General features: G+C 38.4%; 2 protein-coding genes across 3 annotated transcripts in view; one reads left to right on the top strand and one right to left on the bottom strand.

The window, feature by feature from the left end:
• Positions 1 to 27933, top strand: part of cenpp (centromere protein P) — a 211202-nt gene that overhangs the window by 159841 nt on the left and 23428 nt on the right. The window lies entirely within an intron of this gene.
• ecm2 (extracellular matrix protein 2, female organ and adipocyte specific) lies at positions 293 to 27514 on the bottom strand. Its single transcript, XM_078414022.1, is given in 11 exon segments — positions 293 to 464; positions 2878 to 3204; positions 4063 to 4202; positions 5787 to 5944; positions 6664 to 6799; positions 8802 to 8917; positions 9809 to 10121; positions 10124 to 11178; positions 12148 to 12336; positions 19374 to 19676; positions 27409 to 27514. Coding segments are annotated over 10 exon segments (2892 nt in total). The 5' UTR covers positions 19660 to 19676; positions 27409 to 27514.

Raw genomic sequence — 27933 nt, forward strand, 5'->3', positions numbered from 1 at the left:
TAATGTTTACTGAATGACTAGTTTTGAATAGTGAACACCTCCCGCAACCCAAGGGGAATACAATAAATCTTTATAATGGCCTGTAATTTATGGCATATCCAGAGAATATTCATTCCCAATATGGATTCACTAATAACAATTAGCATATAAACTGTATGTTAGTTACAGGTATACTAAAAAGTTGCTTGTTAATATCTGGAAAATGTTGATATTTCCTAGCCAAGGGTGTTATCAAACTTGTAAATGTTGTTGCAAGATATACAAATTAAATTGATTTTCACACCTGGAATGGTTATTTTTTGACCTTTTGTGGTGTTAAGACCACAGCTGAATATAATTTGATGCAGCTGAAGGCAGTTGGTGGAATTCTTCGTGTATTTATGTAATTGTTTTCCAGGTGAAGAGTTCGAATATTTGAGTCCTCTTCATCATTTGCATCGCAGACGGCTTCCAGTTGAACGTTCCTAGTGAAACATCAAAATTTTTACATGATTTAAAAACTAATTTTATTTGGTAATGTATTGGTATTTTGCTTTCAACAGAATTTAGTTTTCGAAGGCTTGGTTGCATTATGGGTGAGGATTTATAAACTATATTTGTGCCTATGAGATTTAGTTATAAAATGGCATGGGTTCAAGTGTCTGGGAAAACCTGAGTCATTGATTAAATAGTTTACCAGGCTTGCCAGAAACTGACTAAAATGCATTCCAATATTGATTTGGAAATATTGAATTACCTTTGATGTAAAGATGCAAACACTTTTGAAATACTGTGATTTTGAATTACAGGAGAAAATGTTGAGATTACACATCTCATTATTTTCGATCAAATACATTAATTATCTTGGCATACCATAAAAAGGAAGATTTAGATTTAAATATTCTTTTATGTAACATCAGGATGTCCCAGTATTATTTAGAGTATTCTGCCTTCTGGGGTGAAGGCAGGAGAATGGGGTTGAGAGGGAAAGATAGATCAGCCATGATTGAATGGCGAAGTGGACGATGCGCCAAATGGCCTAATTCTGCTCCTGGAATTTATGAATTTATGAAAAACTAATTAAACAGTGTTTTTAAATCCACTCACTGTAATGTAAGAGTTATGGCCAAAGTATGCTCCCAGAAACAATGATGTGATAAAGACCAGATAAATTGTTTACAGACATTGCTTGAAAGATTAATTTTGTCCAGGACGTTAGGTATAACTTGCCAGCTCTTCTCTATTTAATCTCGATCTGAGTGAGCAGATGAGATCTTACTTTAACCTTACCACAAAACGATGGCACCTCTGATGGTACAGCAAGCCCTAAAGTTAGCCTAGGTTCTATATTTGAATTTCTAAAGCAGATTCTGAACCTTTAGCCTTTTGACTGAGAGGTGAAATTTTATTCCAGTTGACACGGATTAATTTGATTGTGAGTGCTTTTACCCATCTGTCAGAAAGCTCTGTGTTGGAACAACTGAGCAAATAATCTAGGGTGACAACAGAAGAGTACTGATTTCTCAGAGGTGCCATCTTTCAAATGTGAAACAACCAAATCTCTCCGTAAAGATGTAATTCTGCACTCTTTTAATGCAGAGCATGGTGGCACAGCGCTAAAGTTGCTGCCTTGCAGCGCCAGAGACACAGATTCGATCCTGACTACAGGTGCTGTGTGTGCGGAGTTTGTACGTTCTCCCTGCGTGGGTTTTCTCCGGGTGATCTGATTTCCTCCCACACTCCAAAGACCTACAGGTTTCAGTACGAATTGTTAAATGTCCCTAGTGCGTGTAAATTGTTCCTACTGCTCGTGTACGGGAATGGTCACTGGTCGGCATGTGCTGAAGGGCCTGTTTCCGTGCTGTATCTTTAAACTAAAGAGTTTAAACTCATAGAGTGATACAGTGTGGAAACAGGCCCTTCGGTCCAACTTGCCCACACTGATCAACATGCCCCAGCAACACTAATCCCACCTGCCAGCATTTGGTCGATATCCCTCCAAACCTATCCTATCCATGTACCTGTCTAACTGCTTCTTAAATGTCGGGATAGACCCTGACTCAACTACCTCCTCTGGCAGCTTGTTCCATACATCCACCACCTTTTGTGTGAAAAAGTTACCCCTCAGATTCCTATTAAATCTTTTCCCCTTCACCTTAAACCTATGTCTCTGGACATCGATTCACCTACTCTGAACAAGAGACTTGGTGCATCTACCCGATCTATTCCTCTCCTGATCTATACACCTCTATAAGATCAGCCCTCATCCTTCGGCGCTCCAAGGAATAGAGTCCAAGCCTACTCAACCTGTGCCTATCGCTCAGACCCTCTAGTCCTGGCAACATCCTCGTAAATCTTCAAAGTTAACCGCATACCCAATATCACTAAATCAACTTATTTAATTATATTCATTTCTATTTGTGGAAGTTTTCTGTGCAAATTGGCTACCGCGTTTCCTGCATCACAACAGTGATAAAGCACTTCATGGCCATTGGTGTTTTTATAAAGCCGCAGCTGACATTCATCTTACAATGGTTCCTGTTACAAAGGAAAATACAACAATTGTTTTGTTCAAAATAAGATGGTTCAGTTGATAATGAATTTAGCAGTCTATTTTTGTTACTCAAATAGGATTGCTGCTTAGCTCATGGGAGAATGAGCTGCTCCTCTTCAAAGAATATCTTGGGATCTTTAAAGCCCACGAAACAAATGAGTTCCATAGCATCTGTTGTACAGAGCACCCGTGGTATTTCCATTGTGAAATTAGCCTAGATTATTGCTGATTTCATGAATATGGGCTTAATCTTACTACATCGGATTCAGATATCTATGTCTTCATAACCACAAAATGAGCAGACAGGTAACCAAATGTGGTACATTGAATATTTTTTCTATTACCTGATGAAGTTGTCATTCAGTCTCAAGAAGTGAAGCGCTTTCATTTGGGCAATTCCAGCTGGAACTCTTTTCAACATATTATGATCTAAAAACAATTCCCTCATTGAACCAAAAGTTCCAAAGAAAGAAACTGGGTCAATTCCACCATTGGTTAGTTTGTTGAAAGAGAGGTACAGGGTTTCCAGCCCTGGTTCCATGTGAGCAAACACAAATCCTGGAATTCGCTCGATCTGGTTATGAACAAGTACAAGATACAGCAGACCCTTCGGTAGGAATGATGGAACATGAACAATCTTGTTATACGAGAGGTCCAGGGCTTCTAGATTCCTAAATAATGAACAGGAGTATTAGTTTACTTTAAACACAATTTCTTAACTTGGAAAATCTCTTTAAGAGGCAGAGAACTATAGCCTATAAATGTCAAAAGGTATACCTTCTGACGTTAATCATGTCATTTTTCACTGCTCTATTTTAAGTCAAATAATTACATTCATTTTCTCTTCAATATAAACTTTTTATACGATACACAATTGGTTTTATAAAAGAACATACATTATCTATTGAATTTAATTATAATAGATATATTGCTTTAGATTTGGCACTTGGAAGCATATAATCAGATGGTCTTGCAGAGATCGGCTAATAGGGGTACATTAGCTATGAGTAGCCAGCAGCACGGCTCCAGCAACTCAGGTTCATTCCTGACCTCTGGTGCTGCCTGCGTGGAGTTTTCAAGTTCTCGGTCTCGAAGATTTCCCCCAAGTGCTGCAGTTTCTTCCCACCTTTCAAATACACCAGTTGGTAGGTTACTTTATCACACTAACTTGTTCCTATTCAAAGTAGGTGATAGGATAAAGAATGAAAGTGGAGTTAATGGGTATGTGAGAGGGTAAGGCTAACAAGGAAATCAATTGCCAAGCTGGAATTGAAATCTTGCCTCAGGAAACATGGATTGAGTATAGATACAAGGAGCCAAATGGCCTCCTTGCAGGTCATGAGAAAATATTAAATATAGAACTCCTGGTTACATCTATTTGATGGGCATTGGAATATATTTTTAAAATATAATGCATTTATTGCTTTGTTCAAGAGATTCTACAATTGTCATCTCTCATTTCAACATATGTATGTGACTGGGTCAGTTATTAGGTAAACTGCGGCTTTAGTTAGAATCAAAATACTCACTCAAGCATTATCCAAGCCATTGGTGCTATTCTGATTTCATCAAGATTGTTATTCCTCAGAACAATTACATTCAAATTGGTTGTCTTATTCAAACTTATTTCAGATATCTCTTCAATTTCATTATGTTCAAGGTAGAGTTCCTGCATTTAAAAAAAATATATATTTCATATCAAAAGAGGAGAGGTAAATATGGCCCATCTGCAAAATGTATCAGTGGTGGCGCAGCGGTAGAGTTGCTGCCTTACAGCGCCGGAGTTCCGGGTTCGATCACGACTACGGGTGCTGTCTGTATGGAGTTTGTACGTTCTCCCCGTGACTGCGTGAGTTTTCTCTGAGATCTTTGGTTTCCTCCCATACTCCACAGAGTATGTGTAAAACTGAAGTAAACTAAAACTAAACTAAAGTATTTTTGATAAATATACAAGTAATTCAGCAATTCATTTTATCGGCCTGGTTCTGCTGTGATCGTTGGCAAATTTTATAAAATCTGAGAAACTTGTAAAACTTACTGTGATTCAAATCCAGTGATTTGTTCAGTTTCCCTAATATTGCAATATCATTATTGTAAATATGCACAAGATATGTGGCCAGATACGATTAACTTGAAATGGCTGATTATTTACCTTTTGTAAAGGATGTGAATAAGGTATGGAAAACTAACATTATGTTGCAACATTTCACAAAAAGATATTGTTTGTCATTTCTGAAAGGCAAACATGAGTGCTGATTTAATTTCGATACCACATTTGTGCATTTAAGCGATCAGCTTATTACTAATGTTTTGTGCATTTACAACAATTTGAATCTTCAAAAATGCATGGTCTCTGAAATAATAATGAATTTTAACTGATGATTTGGAAAAACCTGCTATTATAGTTGATACAATGTTTAATAAATAAAAATCAAATGTCTGAATGATCTTCATTCGCTATGATGAACTCAAGATGAGGCAAAGCTGTTTTCAACCCTTTTTCAGAAACCGCTTACCCTTGACCCCATTCCCAGTCTTGAATTTTCTCTAATATTCACAGACATATTATGGACTCCCATGTCCGAGCTCAGACATCCCGTAGTGGTGATGATATTAAACGCAGTCCGCCTTAACCAACCTGATCTCCCGGTGGCTGAGCACTTCAATTCCCCCTCCCACCCCCAGTCTGACCTTTCTGTCATGGGCCTCCTCCATTGCCATAGTGAGGCCCACCGGAAATTGGAGGAACAGCACCTCATATTTCGCTTGGGCAGCTTGCCCCAGCGGTATGAACATTGACTTCTCCAACTTTAGATAGTTCCTCTGTCCCTCTCTTCCCCTCCCCTTCCCAGTTCTCCCTCTATCTTCCTGTCTCCACCTATATCCTTCCTTTGTCACGCCCCCCCGACATCAGTCTGAAGAAGGGTCTCGACCCGAAACGTCACCCATTCCTTCTCTCCTGAGATGCTGCCTGACCTGCTGAGTTACTCCAACATTTTGTGATATTAAACGCAGTGTTGATTTTAGTAGGTTGTAATATACCAAATAGAAAATTGAGGTGCTGTTCCTCAAGAAAATTGAGGTGCTGTTCCTCAAGCTTCCAAACATGGTAAAAATCACATGAAGTCAAATTTCCTGATTTTTATCACAAAACACAAGTTTCCAGAATAATAATTGTGTGCACAACAAAAATACAAACACATTCCTAAATGTAAACCCTTAAACAGTTTGAAAACATAAGATTTTTGTTTACCTCAATGGAAGGAGGAAGACCTTGTGGTAGGATTCTGAATTTATTCCTTCCCAGTCGCAAGTAAGCGAGTCGCTTCAGTGGTCTGAAGGCGAGGGGTTGAACGTTACTTTCACTGAGTTTATTTCCTTCTAGCTCCAAATTGACTATTTTACTTAGACCTGTTCAATTTTGATGTAAAAGTTAATCAAACAATAGCACAATTACACCATCCAAGTTCATGATTTAGTTTAGTTTAGAGATGCAGCGCGGAAACAGACCATTCGGCCCACTGACCGACCAGCGATCCCCGCACATTCCTACACACTAGGAACAATTTCACATTTATACCAAATTCACATTTATACCTACAATCCTATACATCTTTGGAGTATGGGAAGAAACCAGAGATCCCAGAGAAAACCACGTAGGTCATGGGGAGAACGTACAAACTCTGTACAGACAGCACCAGCAGTCAGGATCGAACCTGGTCCCTGGCGCTGTCAGGCAGCAACTCAACCACTGCTCCACCCTATGCCTGCTGGTAATTTGCAACTCTGCCACCACAACCTACATTGCAAGGGAGTTCTTAGCTTCAGATTACATCAATTACCATTTACAAACCATTGAGCACAAGAACAATAGGAGTTACGTTTTTTACAATTTTTACATAATTTTGTTTTTGAAAAATTGCCAACTGTTCACCAACATAACTTGTTAGTGGCTGTATCCAGGTCGTTAAACAGGTAATTTAAATAGTAATTCTCAAATTACTTATAATCTGATTTTGGAATAGTCATTGTTATCAAAAGAAATGGGTTATTTTTGTATAAACTTTTTTTTAGCTGCATTAACCAATGCACTAAGGCACAAGCACTTTTAGATTTTGAAACAAAATTACCATGAAAATCTTGTTCATCCAGTCGTTGAAGAAGGTTTTCATTTACTTTTAGTTCTACCAGTGTTCGAGGGAGTTGAGGAGGAATCTGGAGTAACAAATTTCCATCCAAGTATAGGCGTTCCAGTTTTTTTAATTTCTAAAAGAAATAAAAGAAATAAGCGTACCAATTAATCTGAGATCCTTTTTAATGTCATTTGAACATAATGACAGGGTCATTGGTACACCCACAATGTATCAAGTAATTCAGCCAAACAAGTAATTACTTGTTATGTTTTGTATGTTTTGGGCAAATTGCGTTTTATGTTCGCATCCTTTGATGCTTTGACATGCTACATAAATTTAATTGAAGTTAGATTAAATATTTTAAAATTTGTGTGTGTGTGGTATAAGTTTTTGGTATTTTAAGTGTTGTCATCTCATTCATACCCATTAATGTAGCTAGAGAAAGATTCTTGATTTATGCCAGTTTTTCATTTAACATTTTGGGTTGTATTTGTTTGCTGCTTATGTTAAAACCATTTTAAGTTCAATGAATTTGATGGATTTTGCAAGCCAAAAATAAATTGTGAATTTTGAATCATGCTGCTAATGCTAGTAATGTTGTCGTCAATACACATCACAAGGCAGTCTCATGAGGGAGTAGTATATTAATACGGGAATCTCTCGTGAAATTTCTAATTTCATAACTACTGTTATTTGATTTCTTTAAAAACATCCTCAGAAACAAATGTTGCACAACATTTGATTAATCATGACTCCAACTCTAAATTTGTTCTTGATGCAGAAGTTCTTCAAAGAAGGAGATAAATCCCTTTCATAGAAACGGATCGGCCACAATAACACAATCAGCCACCATTATTGCTTGTCATGGAAATATGTTATGAGAAGTGTGTAGCTTATCTATAGATCTGGAATTGATGTGAAAATTAATCATTATCTATCTCTCAGCATGCTGAATGCTGAGGGATAAAATAAGATGGGTTGAAAGAAATGTCTTTGCTGAAGGTCGTGTGGCAAACCAAAGGAGAGCACTCCAGCTAAATTGGGTAATAGAGGTAAAGTGTTGAACAAGGATGGTGTGCTCCATTGTCCTGAAAAGTACCGAGAATGAGCATAAAAAAGAATAGTGTAACACTGTCACACTGAACTGATGACATAGGTTAAGGCTTTTCAATCCAATGATATAAATGAAAGCCTGATTACAAAATGTGGAGCAGATTGATGTGCTTCTGAATGAAGCTGGAGCTGAAGATGTGTTTTAGTTCTTTATTCCAGCTAGCAACACATGCGGGCATCGAGTAAACTAAAAAGACTGTAGATCAGTTTTCAAGGATGTCACCAGTGATCCATCATTCCCAGTCCCATGCCCCCCCCCCCCCCCTGCCATATGCATGCCTTTATAGCTGGAGCAATAAGTATCTCTTCATCAGGATTAGTTTCTCTGCCATCTTATAGGAACAGTTGAAAGGCTGGAGCAATTAGGCTTGTATACACTGGAATTTAGAAGGATGAGGGGGGATTGGACACATTAGAGGCAGGAAACATGTTCCCAATGTTGGGGGAGTCCAGAACAAGGGGCCACAGTTTAAGAATAAGGGGTAGGCCATTTAGAACGGAGATGAGGAAGAACTTTTTCAGTCAGAGAGTGGTGAAGGTGTGGAATTCTCTGCCTCAGAAGGCAGTGGAGGCCAGTTCGTTGGATGCTTTCAAGAGAGAGCTGGATAGAGCTCTTAAGGATAGCGGAGTGAGGGGGTATGGGGAGAAGGCAGGAACGGGGTACTGATTGAGAGTGATCAGCCATGATCGCATTGAATGGCGGTGCTGGCTCGAAGGGCTGAATGGCCTACTCCTGCACCTATTGTCTATTGTCTATTGTCATACTTTGCTTTGTCTCCTCTTTAAAGCTTTGCTGGCCCACCAACATAATCTTGAGAATCAACATTTTATAACATTTAATTGATCATTTGTAATGTATTTACAAATAAGGTATTTGTGGAAAAAATTTAGGGTGTCAATATTTTTGGTTAGTTTAAATACCCCAACAGTCCTTCCTAGATAAGGTTAAAATCTGCACAAATCTTATGTATAATTACTTTCAAATATTTAACAATTTCTTTGAAAGAATTTGTAAAACTTACTTTGAAAGCTGCTTTGTCTATATTGGAGGAAAGAATCCTGTTTCTGCTGAGGTCAATTAATTCAAGATTAGGATACCCATTAAACGCTTCTGCTGGAATAGCTGTGATTGAATTTCCTGCAAGGATGGAAATTTTCGATTGATTGAGCTTTTTTTTATAGCATAATATTTTACCATTGTGTCATTTAGAATTTAATAAATAATTCATGGTTAAAGGTTGCCCAAAAGCAGTAATAACCTGAAAGTAGATTCCGGAAGGGGGTGGGAGGGGGGAGATAGAGCAGGTAGGAAGGCAGCGAATTAATAATCGAGTTTGGAACATGCAGAAAGCAAAACTAAGAAATGGACAACAAAGGTGTTTGGCAGTCAAATGGAAATGAAAGGAACTGCAACTGCTGGAATATTGAGCAAAACACAAAGTGCTGGAGTAACTCAGCAGGTCAGGCAGCATCTGTGGAGGATAGACACAAAAAGCTGGAGTAACCCAGCGGGTCAGACGACATCTCTGGAGTAAAGGAATAGGTGATGTTTCCAGTCAAGACCTTTCTTCAACCTGAGTCAGTGGCTCGGTGGAGGGAATGGATAGGCAACTTTGCAGGTCAGGTCACTTCTTTAGACTAATATTGCAACATTTTGGGTCGGGACCCTTATCCAAACTGATTGAAGTCTGAAGAAGGGTCTTGGATCAGTTTGAAGAATGGTCCTAACCTGAAAATTGTTTATCCATTCTCTCCGCAGATGCTACCTGGCCCACTGAGTTACTCCAACACTTTGTGCTTTACTCAAACTGTTTGATGAAATGTACTCACATGAAGGAGCCCAGTGAAGAACCTGCTTGCACAGGTCACATGTTTTCTTAGTTTCTAACTGGGTACTTCAAATGATCAAATAACAGATATAAATTTTAATTATGCAAAATGTTTTATGGAAGAGATATCTTTCCCCTTTTAAGCTCTTCGGCATCAGCTGTGCAACTATATATGTTCTCTATCTAGAAGCATTGATTACCTGCAAGCCGAAGATGTTTGATCCCCAGATCCATTATTGGAGGTATTTCAGTCAACTTTTCGTTATCGCAGTTTATAGTGATATCCGCCAAATTACAGCCAGCAGGGAAAGAAAATCTTGGAATGTACTCATTGAGCTGTTGTGAAATAAATTGTAATATGGAAGGGAATGATGGCAACTGAAAAATATCTTGATAATCGTCTTCCTCTTCCTCCTCCTCCTCGTCGTCCTCCTCCTCCTCCTCCTCCTCCTCCTCCTCCTCCTCCTCCTCCTCCTCCTCCTCCTCCTCCTCCTCCTCCTCCTCCTCCTCCTCTCCTCCTCCTCCTCCTCCTCCTCCTCCTCCATCATCTCTGTATTGTCCTCTTCATCCTCTGCCCCCTCATCCTCCACATCCCCTCCTTCAGCCTTCCCTCCCTGTGCCTCCCTTCCCTCCATCAGGCCCCCCTCTGCCGAACCTTCCACATCCACCTCCTCTTCCCACTGCTCCTCCCACACTTTCTCCTTGTACTCCTCCTGTATTTTTTCTTGTCCCTCCAGTTTCTCCACCTCTTGCTCTTTTTTTCCCACAATTTGTTCTTCAGCTTTCTCTAATTTTTCTTCTGACTCCTCTATTTCTCCCACTTGCCCCTCTTCCACTACTTGCCCCTCTTCCACTACTAGCCCTTCCTCTGTTTTCCCCTCCTCCACGTGCCCCTCTTCCACTATTTGCCCCTCTTCCTCCACGTGCCCCTCTTCCACCATTTGCTCCTCTTCCTCCACTTGTCCCTCTTCCACCACGAGCCCCTCTTCCTCCACCTGCCCCTCCTCCACTTGCTGCTCTTCCACCATTTGGCCCTCTTCATCCACTTTCCTCTTCACTTGCTCCTCCAACACCTCTGTTTCTCCAACACCTTCTGTTTCCTCTTGCTTTTTCTCCATCTCTCGCTCTTCCTTTTGTCCCTCCCATTCCGCCTCCTCCACCTTTTGGTGCTCTGTTTGTTCCACCCCTTGCTCATTTCCATAATTGTACATATGATTTTCAGACTGCTGGTTTTCCACTTCCATGGTGCTGGAATTATTTTTTATTTCTTCCACTCGTGGCTTCACTTCCTTTTCTTTACTTTCCTTGTTTTCTTTCTGTAAAGGTGTCTGTTCCGTTTCAAGTGCGATTTGTAACTCTCTCTCTTCCATTTGTCTCATATTTTCTTCATCCAATTCACTTTGCTTTGTTTCATCTTCATTAATATTTTCATTCTCTTTGTGTTTCGTATCATTTCTGTGTAATGCATCTTCTTCCAGTTCTTTCTCTTCTTTCCTTATTTGCTCTTGGCCTAACTGCAAATTCTGATTATTGAAGATTACAGAATATGTTTCACTTGAATCATTAGGCTCTGTAGAAAAGCAATGATATTTTAAACCTTTATATGATTACTAAATAAACAAAAACAATTAAGGGCATGCCATTTAACGTGGGGTTATCTTACATTTTGAGTAACTTTAAATGTTATAACACAGAGATAAAGGTAAGTAAAGAAATTATAAAGAACAATATTAATGTTCTAGTTATGATTTGACACTTTACAGAAATGGAGTGCACACCTCAGAAATATGGTTTCAGATCATTTTTATGTTGGTAAAATTAACAATTAATAATATACTCTATTAATACTGTTACTTCCATTCAAGTCATAAAGTAGCAATAATCAAGAATAGTAAAAGGAGTAGATTAACATTTGCATATCAGCACGAAAACATGTTCAGAATTAATTGCAATTAGATATCAAGGTCAAATGGTCTTACTGCCCATTATAATATTTTCAAGTATATATCGGTATTATCTTTAGAAAGTAATGTAAGTTACATTAATACAGCATTCTTGTAATATCCATGCTGTAACATGGTGTCTCACAGGAAATTTAACTTGGACATAACCATGCATCTTCAAAATGGGTTAGCTACAAAACAGTTACTAAAATGTTACATTACATTGTATTTTTAAATATCATACTACACAATAATATTTTGCTCCAGAGGTTGTGTTTTGTACCACCTAAATGAACTTTTGAATGGCAATTATGGTTCTTTATGATCTCCTATTCACGATAAGTTATTTTTTGATGATAAATAGCACATTCAAAGTTGTTTCATAAGTGTTTGTTATGTGTAATCATTCTGTGATATTTAGTAATAATTTTTAAATAGGCTGTAAACTACTTAATTAATAACATATTTCAATGTCACATTTTTTCTCAAAACATTTGTTTACAACTATGTATAAATGCATAAAATCACCCTTCAGTTAGTAAATATTTGAGTAACATTTATGACTTTAAACTTAGCTGGATGAAAGAATAACATACCATTTGCAGTACAAATTGGGCAACATTCTCCTGTTGGTATAATGCTCCTTGCACATTTTATATCAGGGCAGCTCATTTCATCACAAACTATTTTTCCCCTTGAACACAGGCAGGTTAGACAAGGTTTGGGAGACCAGGCTGAATTGTCATACATGATCATTCCATTGGCTTTGCAGTGCCCTTGCCTGCCTAATGATAGAAAGTAAACAAAATTGGGTTATTATTGAAGTTTGGTTGAAATTCTCCTTTGCTTAAATATTCAGATTGAAGCCATGAAAAATGATATCACAACACAAAAAGGATTATTATGCTATTGTGAAGTAATTCTTAATTACTTGTCAATGAGTAGACATTTCAGCAAGTGAACAAGTAACCCAACAGCATGTAGGAAGGAACTGAAGATGCTGGTTTAAATCGAAAATAGACACAAAAAGCTGGAGTAAATCAGCGTGTCAGACAGCATCTCTGGAGAAAAGGAATAGGTGATGTTTCGTGTCAAGACCGTTCTTCAGACTGAAGAAGAGTCTCGACCCATAATGTCACCGATTCCTTTTCTCCAGGGATGCTTTCTGATCCACTGGGTTAGTCCAGCAACCTTGGTTAATAAATGATTTAATCTTAGTATTACCTCAGCTTGATAGTTGTTCAGGTTAATGTGTTGTGTTGCTTGATTGGTCAGAATAATTAAAATTATTTCAAGTGTAACAAACTACATGAAAGAAAGAAATTATCTACTAATATTCTGGAGTTTACATTAATAATGTCAGAGGAATTATTGGCATCAATGCTCCATGACACAGTAACTTCAGTAAAGTCAGTGTATGCATAGTTTAATCCTTAGATCTTTGTCTCTGATTCTGCATCCCAACACTATCCATGTCCTTCGAAACACTCTCCATCGCAAACTAAGGAAATCTCTAAAGTAGATGTGGATGTTAGCTAGTAATGAATTAGTCCTGCTGTAAGCTTTAAGATTTGTTACATGAAATCTAAATGCATTTTTAATAGCATACTGAACCATAATTACCAAGCAGCAAACTATTTGGCCGTATGGTTTTATCTATGTGTATTATAATTTCATCATACAGATATTTAAAAGAGTAAGGAATTTTAAAATAATTTAAATTTCAAAGTTTATGATACATAAATAGCTGTTGCCTGCCGCTGTCCACAAACTCTTTTCTTGCCATATTGGAAAGTGTCTCACGTTCTCAACAATTAATAAAGAGAAACAAAATTTCATGTTTTGTTTGACTGTGAACTTCAGTCATTGTATGGTTTTTGCCCTCTTTTGTTGATTCAACTTGGTTTTTCTACCCAAAAAGAAGATATATTTAGATTTATTGTTTATACATGCCCCAAAAGGGCAATGTATTTGCCACCTGTGAAGCCAAGGATAAAAGCTGTGGGTTGAACAGCCAGATGTAAACCATAACATGATGAAATAGGAGACAGTCTCCGGAGGTGGCGTGAAGGAAGTAGGGCGAGAAGCAAACAATTAAAACAATGGGAGATTTGATTATTTTCAGGAAAATATTACAGAGGCCACATGGACTGAAGGGACCCAAAGGATGTATTTATGTCTGCAAAGTAAAGACTACCTTGAAGCATCTGGAGAAGAGCTTGTATTATGTAGCATGATTCGTTGTTGTGAGATAATGGCACAGGGAAGAAAACGGAGAAAGTCAGGCAAAGAAAACTCCAGAGGTTTAAAAATACCACCTGACAGATGGTAATTTTGGGATTACTGACTGAGCCACGTACTGATAGGATTAGGTGGATCAACATGGAGAATGCATGGCTAGAAGATTAGCGCGGGAATAAGGGATTCCATTTTGCTTGTTCAGGAACTGGGATGGAAAGGAACTATATCTCTGAAACCCATAGAAAATTATGTGTAGCTCCAGTTCTGGCCTCTTGTACATTGATTTATTTTGGCTTACCGATGGCACCCATGCTTACAGCTTATACTCATTTCCCAAATGTCTCCACTCATTTTGCCTTTAAGATGCTGCTTAATACCTACCTCTTTGAACACTTGTCCTAAAGTTCTCATAATTGCCTTTATTTCCCAGTGTCATATTCTACTTCATAACTTTTTCAATACAAGTGTGACATAAATTTAGATTGTTGTTTTCTGCAACAGTTATAACTTAAATACACCTGCCTTTAAATTACCAGAGTACAGACTAGGGAATGATATGACACTGTTTTGTATTATTGTTGTAGTTCATAGATTAATATTATGTAGAAACAAAGAGCTGCAGATGCTGTTTTATACCAAAGATAGATACAAAGTGCTGGAGTAACTCAGCGGGCTAGGATTGGAGAAAAGGGATGTCTGGTGCCGGATTAATTCGATGCAGTACAGTTCTGAAGTTCAGGTTGGTAAGCGAGAATTAGGATCGGATAGGATAACCAGTAGGATAGATGTAGCAGCACAGTGGCATAAAAATGGGAGAAAATAGTCCTGGGATTATTCAACGTTAATTTCTGACATGGTCAGATCAAATATGGGAAAAGAAGCCTCTTGATTGCCACTCGCCATCCTTCCTCATTTGATAAAGGAGGCTTCTTTCATCCTGAACAATCCTTGGAAGAAACACTCAAAATCATCACGGCCTCGGGCCATATTTCAGATTCAGTAGTTTAATGCACATCACCACAGACTAGATTGACTGTGTCCTGAAGAATGTAGTTGCCAGATTGATAATGAATGAACCAACGTAAAGAATAAACCATGTTGATTTTGACCTTACCAATCTATCTGTGGCAAATAAATCAGCCAAGTATTGGTTGATTGACCACTGCACAGTCCTTGTGGAGGCACAGCATCATCTTCATACCAAGAACACACACTATTGTGTCATGTCGTAAGACAATTGAACCACACGGGATAGTCCTAGAAAAAAATCAGTTAGCTGGAACAAATCTGTGAGCTCAAAAGTGGACTTTCGTGAAGCATTATGGCCCATCAACATCAGCAGAAATATGCAGGATCACAATCTATAATCTGGACAGGGCCCGTCAGAAATCAAAGCGGTCAACTGTATGGAGCCACACGAGATGGGCATGGTCCTCAATCGGTATTTGTCTTTACCGTAGAGAAAGACATGTAGACCAGGGAACTTGTGGTGTCTAACGGGGGTTTTTTAGGGCAGTCAATATTAGTGTCAAGGAGGTGCTGAAGGTCCTAATATGTATGAAGGTAAACAAATCACCCAGGCCTGATCAGATATATCCAAGGACATTGTGGGAAGCTAGAGAAGAAATTACAGGTGGCCTGGCCGAGATTTATGAGTCATTATTAAATACGGGTGACCTACTGGAAGACTGGAGAGTGGCAAATATGTGCCTCTAGTTAAGAAGGTCTGCAAGGAAAAGCTGGGAGCTAAAGGCCAGTGAGTCTAATATCTGTGGTTGAAGTTACTAGAACGTATTCTGAGGGATAAGATATACCTGCATTTAAATAGACAAGGGCTGATTAGGGATAGTCAGCACAGTTTTGTACGTGGGAGATCGTTTCTCACAAATCTGAGTTTTTTGGAAATGTAACGAAAAAGGTTTATGAGGGCAAAGTTATAGACAAAGTTATAGACTTAAGTTATGTATGGATTTCAGCAAGGCATTTGACAGGGTTCCGCATGGTAGGCTGGAAGGTGAGATCGCATGAGACCCAAGGAGACTGGATATAAAATTGACTTCATGAGAGTGAAGGGGAAAGGTTGTTTTTCGGATTGGAGGCCAGTGACTAGTAGTGTGTCTCAGGTTTCGGAGCTGGGCCACTTGCTGTTTGTCACAGGTAGATAGGGTGGTAATGAAGGCTTTCAGCACATTGTCCTTCAGTCAAACTATTAAGTATAGAAGTTGGGAGGTTATGTTACAGTTGTACAAGACATTGGTAAGGCCACGTTTAAAGTATTGTGTCCAGTTTTGGGCCCCCTGTTGTAGGAAAGATGTTGTTAAGCTAGAAAGAGTGCAGTGAAGATTTATAATGTTGTTGCCAGGACTCGAGAGCCTGAGCTATAGGGAGAGATTGAGCAGTTTAGGAGTTTATTTCTTAGCGCACAAGAGTTTGAGGAGTGATCTTATAGAGGCCTTTAATATCATGTGAGGAATAGATTGAACAAATGCACAGAGTCTTTTACCCAGAGTATGGGAATCAAGAACCAGATATGCTGGGCCTCTACTCTCTGGAGTTTAGAAGAATGAGGAGGGAACCTCATTGAAACTTGGATGTGAAGAGGATGTTTCCACTCGTGGGAGAATCTAGGACAAGAGGTCATAGCCTCAGAATAAAAGGACAAGATGACGAGGAATTTCTTTAGTCAGAGGATGATGAATCTGTGGAATTCATTGCCACAGAAGGCCGTGGAAGCTGTCAATGGATATTTTTAAAGCAGAGATAGATAGATTCTTGATTAGTACAGGTGTCAGGGGTTATGGGGAGGAGGCAGGAGAATGGGGTTGAGAGGGAAAGACAGATCAGCCATGATTGATGGGCCGAATGGTCTAATTCTGCTCCTATCACTTATGAACTTATGATATAGGTTTAAGGTGAGAGGGGAAAGATTTAATAGGAACCTGAGGGGCAACTTTTTTACACAAAGGGTGGTAAGTATATGGAACATGCTGCCAGAGGAAGTACATGGATAGCATAGGTTTAGAAGGATATGACTCTCTGACACACTCAACCATTAATATCAAGCCACATGCCCAACTTTGGTTATTTGATTAATGCAAAAAAGCATGCTGGGAGCAACACTAATCTTGCCTATTCACAGGGTGTTAATTTTGAGAAGGTCTTCAAGTCTGTAAAACAGCAGGCAATAGTCAGAGCTAAGTAGTCTTAACAAATGGATCAGATAAAAACTCTGCAATTCTACTGCATTTAGCTGTAATGGTGGAATGCAGTTGAAAAAGTTAATGGCAGGAGGAGTCTTGGAGGAACGTTCCACCTTCAACGGTGACAGGAACAAGTAAGTCAGTGGTAAAGACAAATCTGAATTATTTGCAGGCATGGTCAGCCAGACATTCTGGCTAGATGATCCATCTTGGCTTTCTCTTGGAATCCTCACCATACCAGGAATCCATTTTCAGCTATTTGAGTCATAGCATGACATACCAATAATGGCTGAAAATACTGGTGACAGTAAAGGCTATAAGATTGGACAACATTCTGGCCCTCGTACTGAAGATCTGCACTACAAAGCTAGTTATCCTCTAGTTATATTGTGCCAGTGTGTTGACAACACTGGCATCTATCCAATAATGTGGAACATTCTGTGGGCATGTCCTGTCCACAGAAAACAAGACAAACAAATCCAGCTGAAAACCACCTAGTTAGTCTTTGCCCTGTCATCAGCTAAATGTTGGAAGTTGCTGTCAACAATGCTATTGAGCAGAACTTGCTCACCAATAATCTACTGACTAGTGCTCAGTTTGGGTCTCAGCAGACCACAAAAACACATACCTACATACACTGGGCTGAAACATGGACCAAAGAGCTAAATTCCAGAGGAGAGGTAAGATTGACATCGTTTGACATGAAGGTACTATTTGACTATATGCAGAACATACAGAACCTGCGTAAAACTGAAGTCAGCTGGCAAACACCCTTGTGTACGAAGGAACTGCAGATGCTGGTTTAAACCAAAGATAGACACAAAAAGCTGGAGTAACTCAGCGGGACAGGCAGCATCTCCGGAGAGAAGGAATGGGTGACGTTTCAGTTTGAGACCTTTGAGACACTCTTGTGGTTCAAGTCAATAAAATTATGTTTATTGAAGGATATCTCTGCAAATGTTCTTTAAGTGATTGCCTAACCATCTTCATCATTTTTTCTAGGTTGGCCTTGAAACATATTTTGAGTTTATGACATATTTGTAAAATAGTCATTACAGTTGGATTCCACTGTATTCCACCATTACAGCTGATGCATATAACATTTTAAAAGTTCATTTAAATTGCTTTTTTTGAATTTGATGTGTTTTTAAATGCTGCAATGAAGAAAATTTTCTATTGAAATAACTTTCCAATGAACACAAAATCTTGCCATTTATATTTCACAGTATGTGTGTTACCAGGATTAAGGACAGAACTGGAAAATCAGACAAGAGAACCAGGAGTTGCTTTCCTTGTAGCACAGAAGGATAAAGAGGAGATTTGTTTACATTCAGGATCGTGACACTTTTAGACTGATTAAATTATGTTATCATTAGTTCCACAATCAAGGGACACAGATTTATAAACCTGAGCAAAAGAAATGAGAGGAGTGTAAGGAAACGACATTTTTAAATGCAAGGAATATTATGATCTGGAATTCACAGTCAGTGGGAGTAATGGAAATAGAATCAATCACCCGAAGGCACTTGCGGAAAAATAATCGGCAGGGCAGTAGAGAAAAAGCAAGGGAATCTAATAAGGGAATCTTGGCTCCACCAAGATTCTATGATTCTGTAAACTATACTAAACTATAAAATCTTAACTGATGGTTAAGGACAGTTGAAGTATTTCCTGCTTCTGGCATCAAAAGGATTCCAGATGGGATAATATTTTGCAAATGTGCATAATGGATGCACACCAACATGTGGTATGAGAATCTAGTATATGGTTAATAGATCAGCTTGTAATTATTTTCAAAAGGAAAAAATCTATTTATAGTTCTGCTAGTTTAATGAAAAGTATTATTGCCCTCATGGTAGAGTTAAAGTGACTTGTTAGGTGGGAATGTTTGTTGGGAGATTGCCCATCTGTTTCTACAAGATTTGAGTTTAAGCTCAAGTAGTCACGAAAGGCTTTAGAATAACGAAGTGTGTTATTGCAATAGCAATGACTAACTGACATCAGCACAAATATGAACATATATATGCTGCATGTGCAAGAATAATATATTGCCGTTAACCATTGAAATTGCAGGAATAATCCATTCTTTACAAAATTAAACAGGGCTGAATTATTTTTTATCTGACACTGAACAATAATCAGTATACTTGTAAAGTATTCATATTTTCTCAAACATATTCATTTGAAGGTGGCATTGAAATATTTGTTTGAAACTTGCAAACACTGGTCTGAAAATAATGACTGTAAATTCTTGATTTACTGTATTCCCAAAATAAGCCACTATATATTTAAGATGGCAGTGCATTTCTCTCGGTCATTGATGAATTATACCTTAACGGATGTTGAAAATAAGTTTTATATTTTATCAGTTTTCCACTAACCTGGTAGTACCTGGTAGCCGGGCTCAATTTCATCAACAGTTATTAATGAATCAATGAAGGGCAAAGTGCTTTCATCTGCATTAATGGTTGGAACCTTGGCAGCAAAGTGTGGCCGTCTTGGTTTGTATAGTCTGGCTGAGTTACGGTTCACATAGCCAGCTTGTTGTCGTCCTCCATGATGGAACCTCCTTCTCAAAACCCTGTTTGGTGTCTTATTCTTTTTTGCACCAAAAATGACACAAATGTTGAGTAGAAGGCAGAATAAAATGAAAGTGTTTAGATTCATTTTTTATTAGTTATCACCTGAAAAGAAGAAAAACAAGGACATAAGTTTCACACACTTTCAATACCAAGTTTGTGTGGAACATTATTTGTGGTGGAAATGTTTAGTTACAGCCATAATGCTAATTTCAATTGTGTTTTCATGCAAAGACCAAATTTTATCTTGATGTGATTGATGAAGCTTTGGGCATGTCCTAAGGTAACTCCTTTTTGGAAAGACCTAAAAAACTTTTTGGAACAAGTGATGAATAAGACCATACCATTGGATTCAAGGTTGTTTTTATTGGGAGATACTAAAGGAATATTACCAAGATTAATTTTAGATAAATATCAGGAAAGATTTCTCAAAATAGCAATAGCAATAGCAAAAAAATGTGTGGCGGTCACTTGGAAAGATCACAATGAAATAAGAATTGCAAGATGGTATGCAGAAATGCGTAGTTGTATCCCATTAGAAAAAGCTACTTATAATCTGAGAGATAAATATGATTTCTTTTTGAAACTTTGGAACCCATTCACTTTAAAACTAGGATTAAGAATTGGAAATATTTAATTTCAGGATTGTTTTGATACCCCTAAAAAGAATTTAATAAGAAATTAGCCGGAAGTGTTTCCTTCTTGTCTCCAGGTTCCCTTCTTTCTTCTTTCTTTCTTTCTTTCTTTCCTTTTTTAAAATTTTTATTTCTTTATCTATCTTCTTCTCCTTTTTCCTCTTTTTTCTAACTGGGGGGTGGGGGGAGGGGGGTTGTGGGTGGGGAGATAATACAGAACAATACAGGTATAATCGAATTTAAATGTATAATCGAATTTATAATGTAGGTACCATCGTGTACTATGAGTTCATACATGTATTTGTTTTGTTAAAATTTTAAAAAATTTTTTTAAAAACAACAACAAAAAAAAGATTTTTAAATTGTATTTTCTTTCAATTGAATTAAGAAGCTTACCAACAAAAACAAACTTTAACAAAAATATAAAATCTGTTCATGCTCAAAGTAATAAATCCAAATCTTTTTTTTAAATGATTGCTTGATTGTAAGGCTGCCAAACCTCTTTGGTAGTCTAATACAATTAAATCCGATAAATGTCAGTTCAGTCAGTAATACAAATTAGCTAATTCAGAAACATGTATGCAGAACAAGTTACTATTTCGGAATTTAGATGGAAAGCTTTTTGTGAACAATTACAACGTACAGACAGAGAAGTGGAGAGGAAAGAATAACAAGGTATCGTACCTAGAGCAAATCTTGTTATGACAATAGTGCAGCTGTACATATTCTCAATGAAAGGGCATTGAGATTACTCACAATGCAGTTGCAATTAGTGAGAAATAACCAGAAAAACTGTCCTTGAAATGTTATTTTAACTGATGGAATTAACCTTTGGGAGGTATTTCTGGAAATTATAAAATGCATGAATATGAAAATATTGAACATCAATAATCAAGGGAGAACAAGCTCTCTTTAGGACAATAAAGTGATTTTGATCGTTATTGATTTGTCAGGATGAAGACAATGATGGGAAAATGTTATGGGAATCATCTTGAGATTTTGGAAAATATTGTTGTAATAATAGGATAGACTAAAAGTATGTTTATTTAACTAATATCTTTTGATTAGGTGAGTGGAGAAAGTCTATTTCATCGAATTGTAGAAAATGAATAAAAAGTACCAATGATTAAAACTGTTACTTCAGAAAGTGAGAGAAAGTTCTTGAGAAATGTCTGTAGCATTGAGCAAGGTTGAGGAGAATACAGCAATTTTTTAAAGAGAAAGCAAGATAAAGATTTGTAGCAGAGGATTACACAAGATGGTGAATAAAATGCAGGCGAGAGTAAACTCAGTTTCAAGGATCAAGATTATACACTTAAATTTGCATTGTTCAATATAAAAATGTTTTGATAGAAATAGCAAAGACATTATGGGAAAGGTGGAAATTAAACAAATCCCCTTTGACATGCTACGTCTTGCAAAGTACATTAAGTACATGCGATTAGAACACAAAAAGCCGATCATTCTATCCAATGCATTATGCTGGCAAAACATCCATAATATTGATCACCAATGCTGATGAAACAAACTACAGAGCGGAGGTGCAGAACCTGGCGGACTGGTGCTCTGATAACAACCTGTCCCTAAATACCACCAAGACCAAGGAGCTGATCATCAACTTCCATAGGTCACACAACGGGGAATACGCCCCAATCCTTATCAATGGGGTCAGTGTGGAGAGAGTGCCCAGCTTCAAGTTTCTGGGCACTCACATTTCGGAGGACCTAACATGGTCCACTAACACTGCTGCGCTGGTCAAAAAGGCGCAGCAACGACTGTTCTACCTAAGAACACTGAAAAAGTCTGGTCTGCCCCAACAGCTGCCTACGACCTTCTACCGCTGCACCATAGAGAGCATCCTAACACATGGCATCTCAGCTGCACGGAGGCCAAGAGGAAAGCTCTTCAGCGGGTAGTCCATAGAGCTCAGAGGACTATCGGAACACAGCTACCAGCCTTGGAGGGCATCTGCAATACACGATGCATCAGAAAAGCCACCAGCATCCACAAAGACTCTTCACACCCCTGCAACAGTCTGTTCGAACTTCTACCATCGGGCAGACGATACAAGGCCTTCTACGCCCGCACCTCCAGACTCAGGAACAGCTTCATCCCCAGGGCCAAGCTGCTATGAACCGGTCCTGTTGAGCCGGATGGTCACATCGCACAGTGAACCGGCACAGACCTACTTGCACTTTATTCTGTTTTAAAACTGTTCTCATTTGTTTCATTGGGTTGTTTAAATTAATACTGATTAGCTAATTGATTTATTGCATCGTATGGGAGGCGCATTCCCAATCTCGTTGTACCCTGTACAATAACAATAAAGATATATTGTATTGTATTGTATTGTATATAGTATAGTTGGAAAAGATCTTGATATACTGGAATCAAGGCAGTATAAGAACCCATGAGGTGTTTTTACTTCATACAATTTCAAGGCAGTTTTAATCTTTAAAGTCATGAAATCATTTGAAGTTTTGAGTTTCATTGCTGCCTGATTTACTGATATTGTCCTTTATTGCAGTGAATGAAACCAAAAATATGTAATTGTAGGCTTTGGGGAAAAATACTTGATGTTAGATGGAGATGTGAATTCCCTCTTAACCTAATCAACTGCTACAGAAATTGCAAAAGGCGCATTTGAGATATGTAGACATTTTTCTTTCCATATTTAATTCCCATGGAACAGTCTAGCATGGAAAATGAGAGTTCAAACTATGTCGGGAGGGAATGATGTTCTGGCCGCTCATATGTAATTAATTTTTCCACTGATATATTCATTTGAAGTTATGAAGAAATATTCATAAGAGCAATCCTTGATTAATGTTTGAAATTCTACAAAGAGAGCGAAATCAGGGTCAGAAATTATGCCAATTTCATTGTTGAGTTTTAACTGTTTAAAACCTCTGAAAAACACAAAGGTTTACTTGAGGAAATAGGGATAATTGTTTTGGATTGACGTGGCGTGATGGTGTTGATCTGATTGATTATGATAAATTTTAGTAAACTGGTATAATATTGTGTGCATCTTTATAGCATCCCTTCTTTAATTCAATTGCTGAAAGAGATTGAAAGTTGAATAATCTCTCCACTTTAGGACTTTAGGAGAGCTCCCCCTCCCCTCGCCCCACTCATCGTCAACAACACCAGTCACATCTGTGGAGTTATTTCAGTTCCTTGGAACCATCATCTCCAAGGACCTTAAATGGGAGGCCACCATCGACTCCACAGTCAGAAAGGCCCAACAGAGGCTGTACTTCCTGTGGCAGCTGAGAAAACACAATCTGCCACAGGCAATGATGGTCCAGTTTTATACTACCATCATAGAGTCTGTCCTCACCTTCTCCATCATGGTCTGGTTTGGCTTAGCCACCAAGCATGACATCCGGAGGCTGCAGTGCATCATTCGATCAGTCGAGAAGGTTGTTGGCTGCAACCTTCCCCCCCATTGACAAACTGTACACTGCAAGGGCCAGGAAGAGAGCGGGTAAGATTATCTCTGACCCCTCTCACCCTGGCCACAAACTCTTTGAAGCACTTCCCTCTGGAAGGCGACTCCGGACTGTCAAAGCCACCACAGCCAGACATAAAAACAGCTTTTTTTCCACGAGCAGTAGCTCTACTCAACAGCCAAAAGTCTGTAGCCTCCTTGTGCTCTGGTATTTTATTTCATTCTTCACATGTTTAAATTATAATGTTTTACTTTTAATTGCCTACTGTATAACATGTTGTTACATGCGATCAAAGCACCAAGGCAAATTCCTTGTATGGAAACATATTTGGCTAATAACATTTATTCAAAAATTTATTCAACCAATTTTTTTGGAATAAATAAAAGTACATAAAAATGTACTAAAAAACTATTAAAAACTAAACAACCCTGAACAGAACCCAAATTTAAAGGAATATGCTGTTAAATAATTGATTATCAATGAAGCAGTCATTCAAATTAGAAATCAAAAACTGTCTCAAGGTCCCAGGAGATTACCAATAGGCGAAACAAAAATTGCAGAATGTATGGGGCCAGATTCTGACGAGTTTTTCCAGAGGTTGGGTATGCTATTGTCAACATTTACACATGTGTTTTCAGGCTTTGGACTCGAAACGTGCAAGTCCCACGCCTGCCTGCGGTGTTCCGCTGACAATTTCCTTGATGCACCTTGCTTCTTGCCTCCATGTGGAGTACAGTGGTGGTGCAGGATCTTCCTGAGATTCCCCAGCACTTATGCGGGAGCTAAACTCTCAAGTGCCATTACAGGATCTGTGACACCTTTCATTTGAACAATAATAATGCAGCTCTGTGGAAGACGTGGAAGAATATGTTGCATTTGTTTTGTGTTAATTAAATAAGTGTTTTCAGTTGGTTATATTAAAACAAATGTAGCTTCGGGTATTAGACAATTTTTAGTAGTTTTTAAATATTTCAGGTCATCAAAGCAAATGCAGTGACAATGCTGTCTAAAAGTGGCTTTTAGTTGGGGGCTTGCCTGATTTATATTATTATATATATGTGGGGTGTCCATACTATTACTAAAATTATTATAATTCTTTTCATGTTTAAACAAAATATATAACCAAAGCAATTTTAAATTTGCCCTTATTCTAAATTGCGAATTGATTTGATGAACTATTAAAACAGGTGAAAGTACATTGATAAATGGAGACCAAACTCTACCACTCCTCCCTACTTCTCAGGCAGTCACACAAAATCAATAATGACTTGTTTCCACTATGGAATTGTGGATTCTGTGGTGGCTAATGTAGTCAATGTGTAAATCATATCCTTCCACCGATGGGCCAGGAGGTGATTTGACTGGCAGGCGGTGGATGGAATGTGAGTTGGTGAAATCCTCCCACCATTTCCTATTTAACAATTCAAATGATCATTCTCCACTTTGAAAAATCTTGGCCAAGGATTCCCGTCACTTGATGGGAATGTAGCACTTCTTAGTCATAGAATCATAGAGATACACATCATGGAAACAGGGACTGTGGCCCAACTAGCCATGAGACCAAGTTGGCATTGTGGGCTATTCCCATTTGCCTGCGTTTGGCTTCTACCCCACGAATCCCTTCCTATCCTTATATCTGTACAAGGAGATTTTGAGTACATCTTTGAATAATCTTCTTTTGGCCTTCTCATCCCACAAGAGAACCAAGAATCGAGTTCCCGTTTCAGGTACTGAACACGAAAGTAATGTTGGCCTGGGAGAAGACAATAATGTTGGTTTGATTATCCTTCCAGTTAATTTGGAAGATTTTGTTGAGGTAGCTTTGACAGTTTATTTTCTAAGTGTATTGAAGACCATAGAAAATAAATTTTCTACACACTTAAAAAAAATTACTGCCGAAGGTAGTGCAGATCTCAGAAACGTGCAGTAGAGTAGGGATCACAGGAACCTGGGAAACTCAATGCTACCACTGCACACTTTTCACCATTGTTGGAGAAAATTGAATTGGCAATTTGTGGATGTAATCACATTCCTTGTGAATTTCCCTTCACTGCAATTGTAATAAGATATCATAGTTTTATCAGTTTTTATGGTCCAGAAAGAAGGCACCCCTTAATCATAAATTATTACCAGATCATTATAGATTTTAATTGAATGTGTGTCGAGGGAAAATATTACTTTCTTACAGGCAGCAGGGGTATCTGATGGGCAGCTACGAGGGAAGGAGTGGTGTACTTCATAAAGGCACTCAGCTACACTTCCCTTCTTTAAATTTATTGGTTGCATTAAAGACAAGGAAAGATCTCACTGTCCAAATCAGCTGCTGATCCCAGATGGTCACTGCCATGATTTCTGATCTACGAGCAAAGTTCATGTTCGGATATAAAGCCTGTGCTATTCTCATACATCCATTGAAGAGGTGGCCACTGGAAAGCCAGAAAACCTATTTTTGCTGCAGCCTCCTCTGGAAATCTGACACCCTTTCCTTGATATTTTAGAGCAGAGATGGAGAAGATTTGGTTTGGGTGAAATTAAGACAAACATGTCCAAAGAAAGCATCCTCAGTTATGCCCATCTTCATGATGATCATGATAATACCATGACACCAGCAGTTCACATGTTCGCGATTCTCCCAGCATCACCATTGTTGGGGCTCTAGATCCAAACCAGAGCAACCTTCCCTGGGTCTGGTGTGGGTTTCTTCCTTCTTTAAAATCTCAACATGGCTGAGGCATGGAAGTTCCAGTGGTAATATATGGAACATTTGTTAAAGGAGTAATAAAAGGTTCTTGAAATGTTGGTTATGTCCATATGAATATGAGTTGATGTGCATGGGAAAAATGTAGGCATGACAGGTTTACATGTTACAGGTTTGTGGAAAAGGATGTCCATTTAATGTGTTGATTACTTCCGTGTACCAGATCATGTTGGTGGGTAGTGTCAGGGACCATGAGGGATAATGGCTTGCTTGCGACCTAATGGTGCGATTTGAGCCCCATAGGAATGTGATAGCCCTCCAATCAATTCATCCCTCTTGACCATATGGTGCAGACCATCAATAGCCAAATGTTTTCTTTCTATGTCGAGGTCTATTCAATTTCCAGAGAACTGGGATCAAAAAGGGAACAACAACACCATCTCAAATGATTAACCCATCTGAGTCCATGCCCTCTGGAAACAAAATCAAAAGAATTTCACAGTAAAATATATTATGCTTATTTATGAGGTGTCCTCCACCTATTGGAACTGTGTTCCTATCCAATGTTTCTTAGATTTGTTTATAGTTTTGTCAGTAGCTTTATATTTCAACATCTACATTGACGCTGCTTTACCAATGTTGTGTTCTTGTTGGTTGTGTTAGCGCATTAACCTGCTCAGCAGTTCCACAATATGGTAACAGAAATGTGAATGTTATCTAAAAGCTCAAAGATAACCTTTGTTCCTATAAAGAGATAATACACCCCAGAACACCTGGCAATTGTAGGTCGCGGCTGAAATCCCTGCTCCACCACACTTCCCATTACCAGCAACAATCTAAGAAACAGTCTCTTAAAACAAGGAGGAATCAATTTTCTGCAACATAGAAGAAAACCTCTGGACACTTAATCTGTCTGCCTGTTCCAGCCGGTGCTCCTAGAAGCCGATGAATGGTTGCCTAATTTGTATTTTGCCATTCGGGATTTAAATATTAATTTTTAAAACAGCCACTGCAAAAAGAAAAGGGTAAAACAAGAGGAGTGAACTTACCAGCTCCCCCTCCCACCAGACACACGCATAGTTTCTACACCTAATCGAGATGTTTTTTTAAGAATAAGCTGGCTTACACTCTTCAGTATTTTTAACAGCCTGCATCCCTGGGGTATAAGAATGTGGTTTGTAATAAAGAATCAAAGGCAGGGTTACTGAAGAAACAAAAAGTCTGTTCTAGTGGAAAGCTTTCATTCGGTGGGCCTTGGGATAGCAAGGCTCAGCTGGAAAATTCTGAGAGTGTAATGGCTATTGGAAATCTTAGCTGCAGTTATTAAGTCTGGCAAAGCAACTAATTGTGCTGTGAACCGAGTATTAAACTTACTTGAATTTTCAACTGATGTAACTTTACAAAGATTTGGCAAACTCCCTTTTCAAAAATGTATAAATCCATAAATATTTTTCAAGTTCACCCATTTACATTAATTTTCTATTTCAGTTCCAACAGAATCATTGATGAAATAGAACAACTCAAAACTTGATTAATGAAGAAAGCTACAACTTAATCGTGCTTCATTCGTTTTG

This window comes from Rhinoraja longicauda, chromosome 17 (assembly GCF_053455715.1).
Source record: "Rhinoraja longicauda isolate Sanriku21f chromosome 17, sRhiLon1.1, whole genome shotgun sequence".
NCBI lineage: Eukaryota > Metazoa > Chordata > Chondrichthyes > Rajiformes > Arhynchobatidae > Rhinoraja > Rhinoraja longicauda.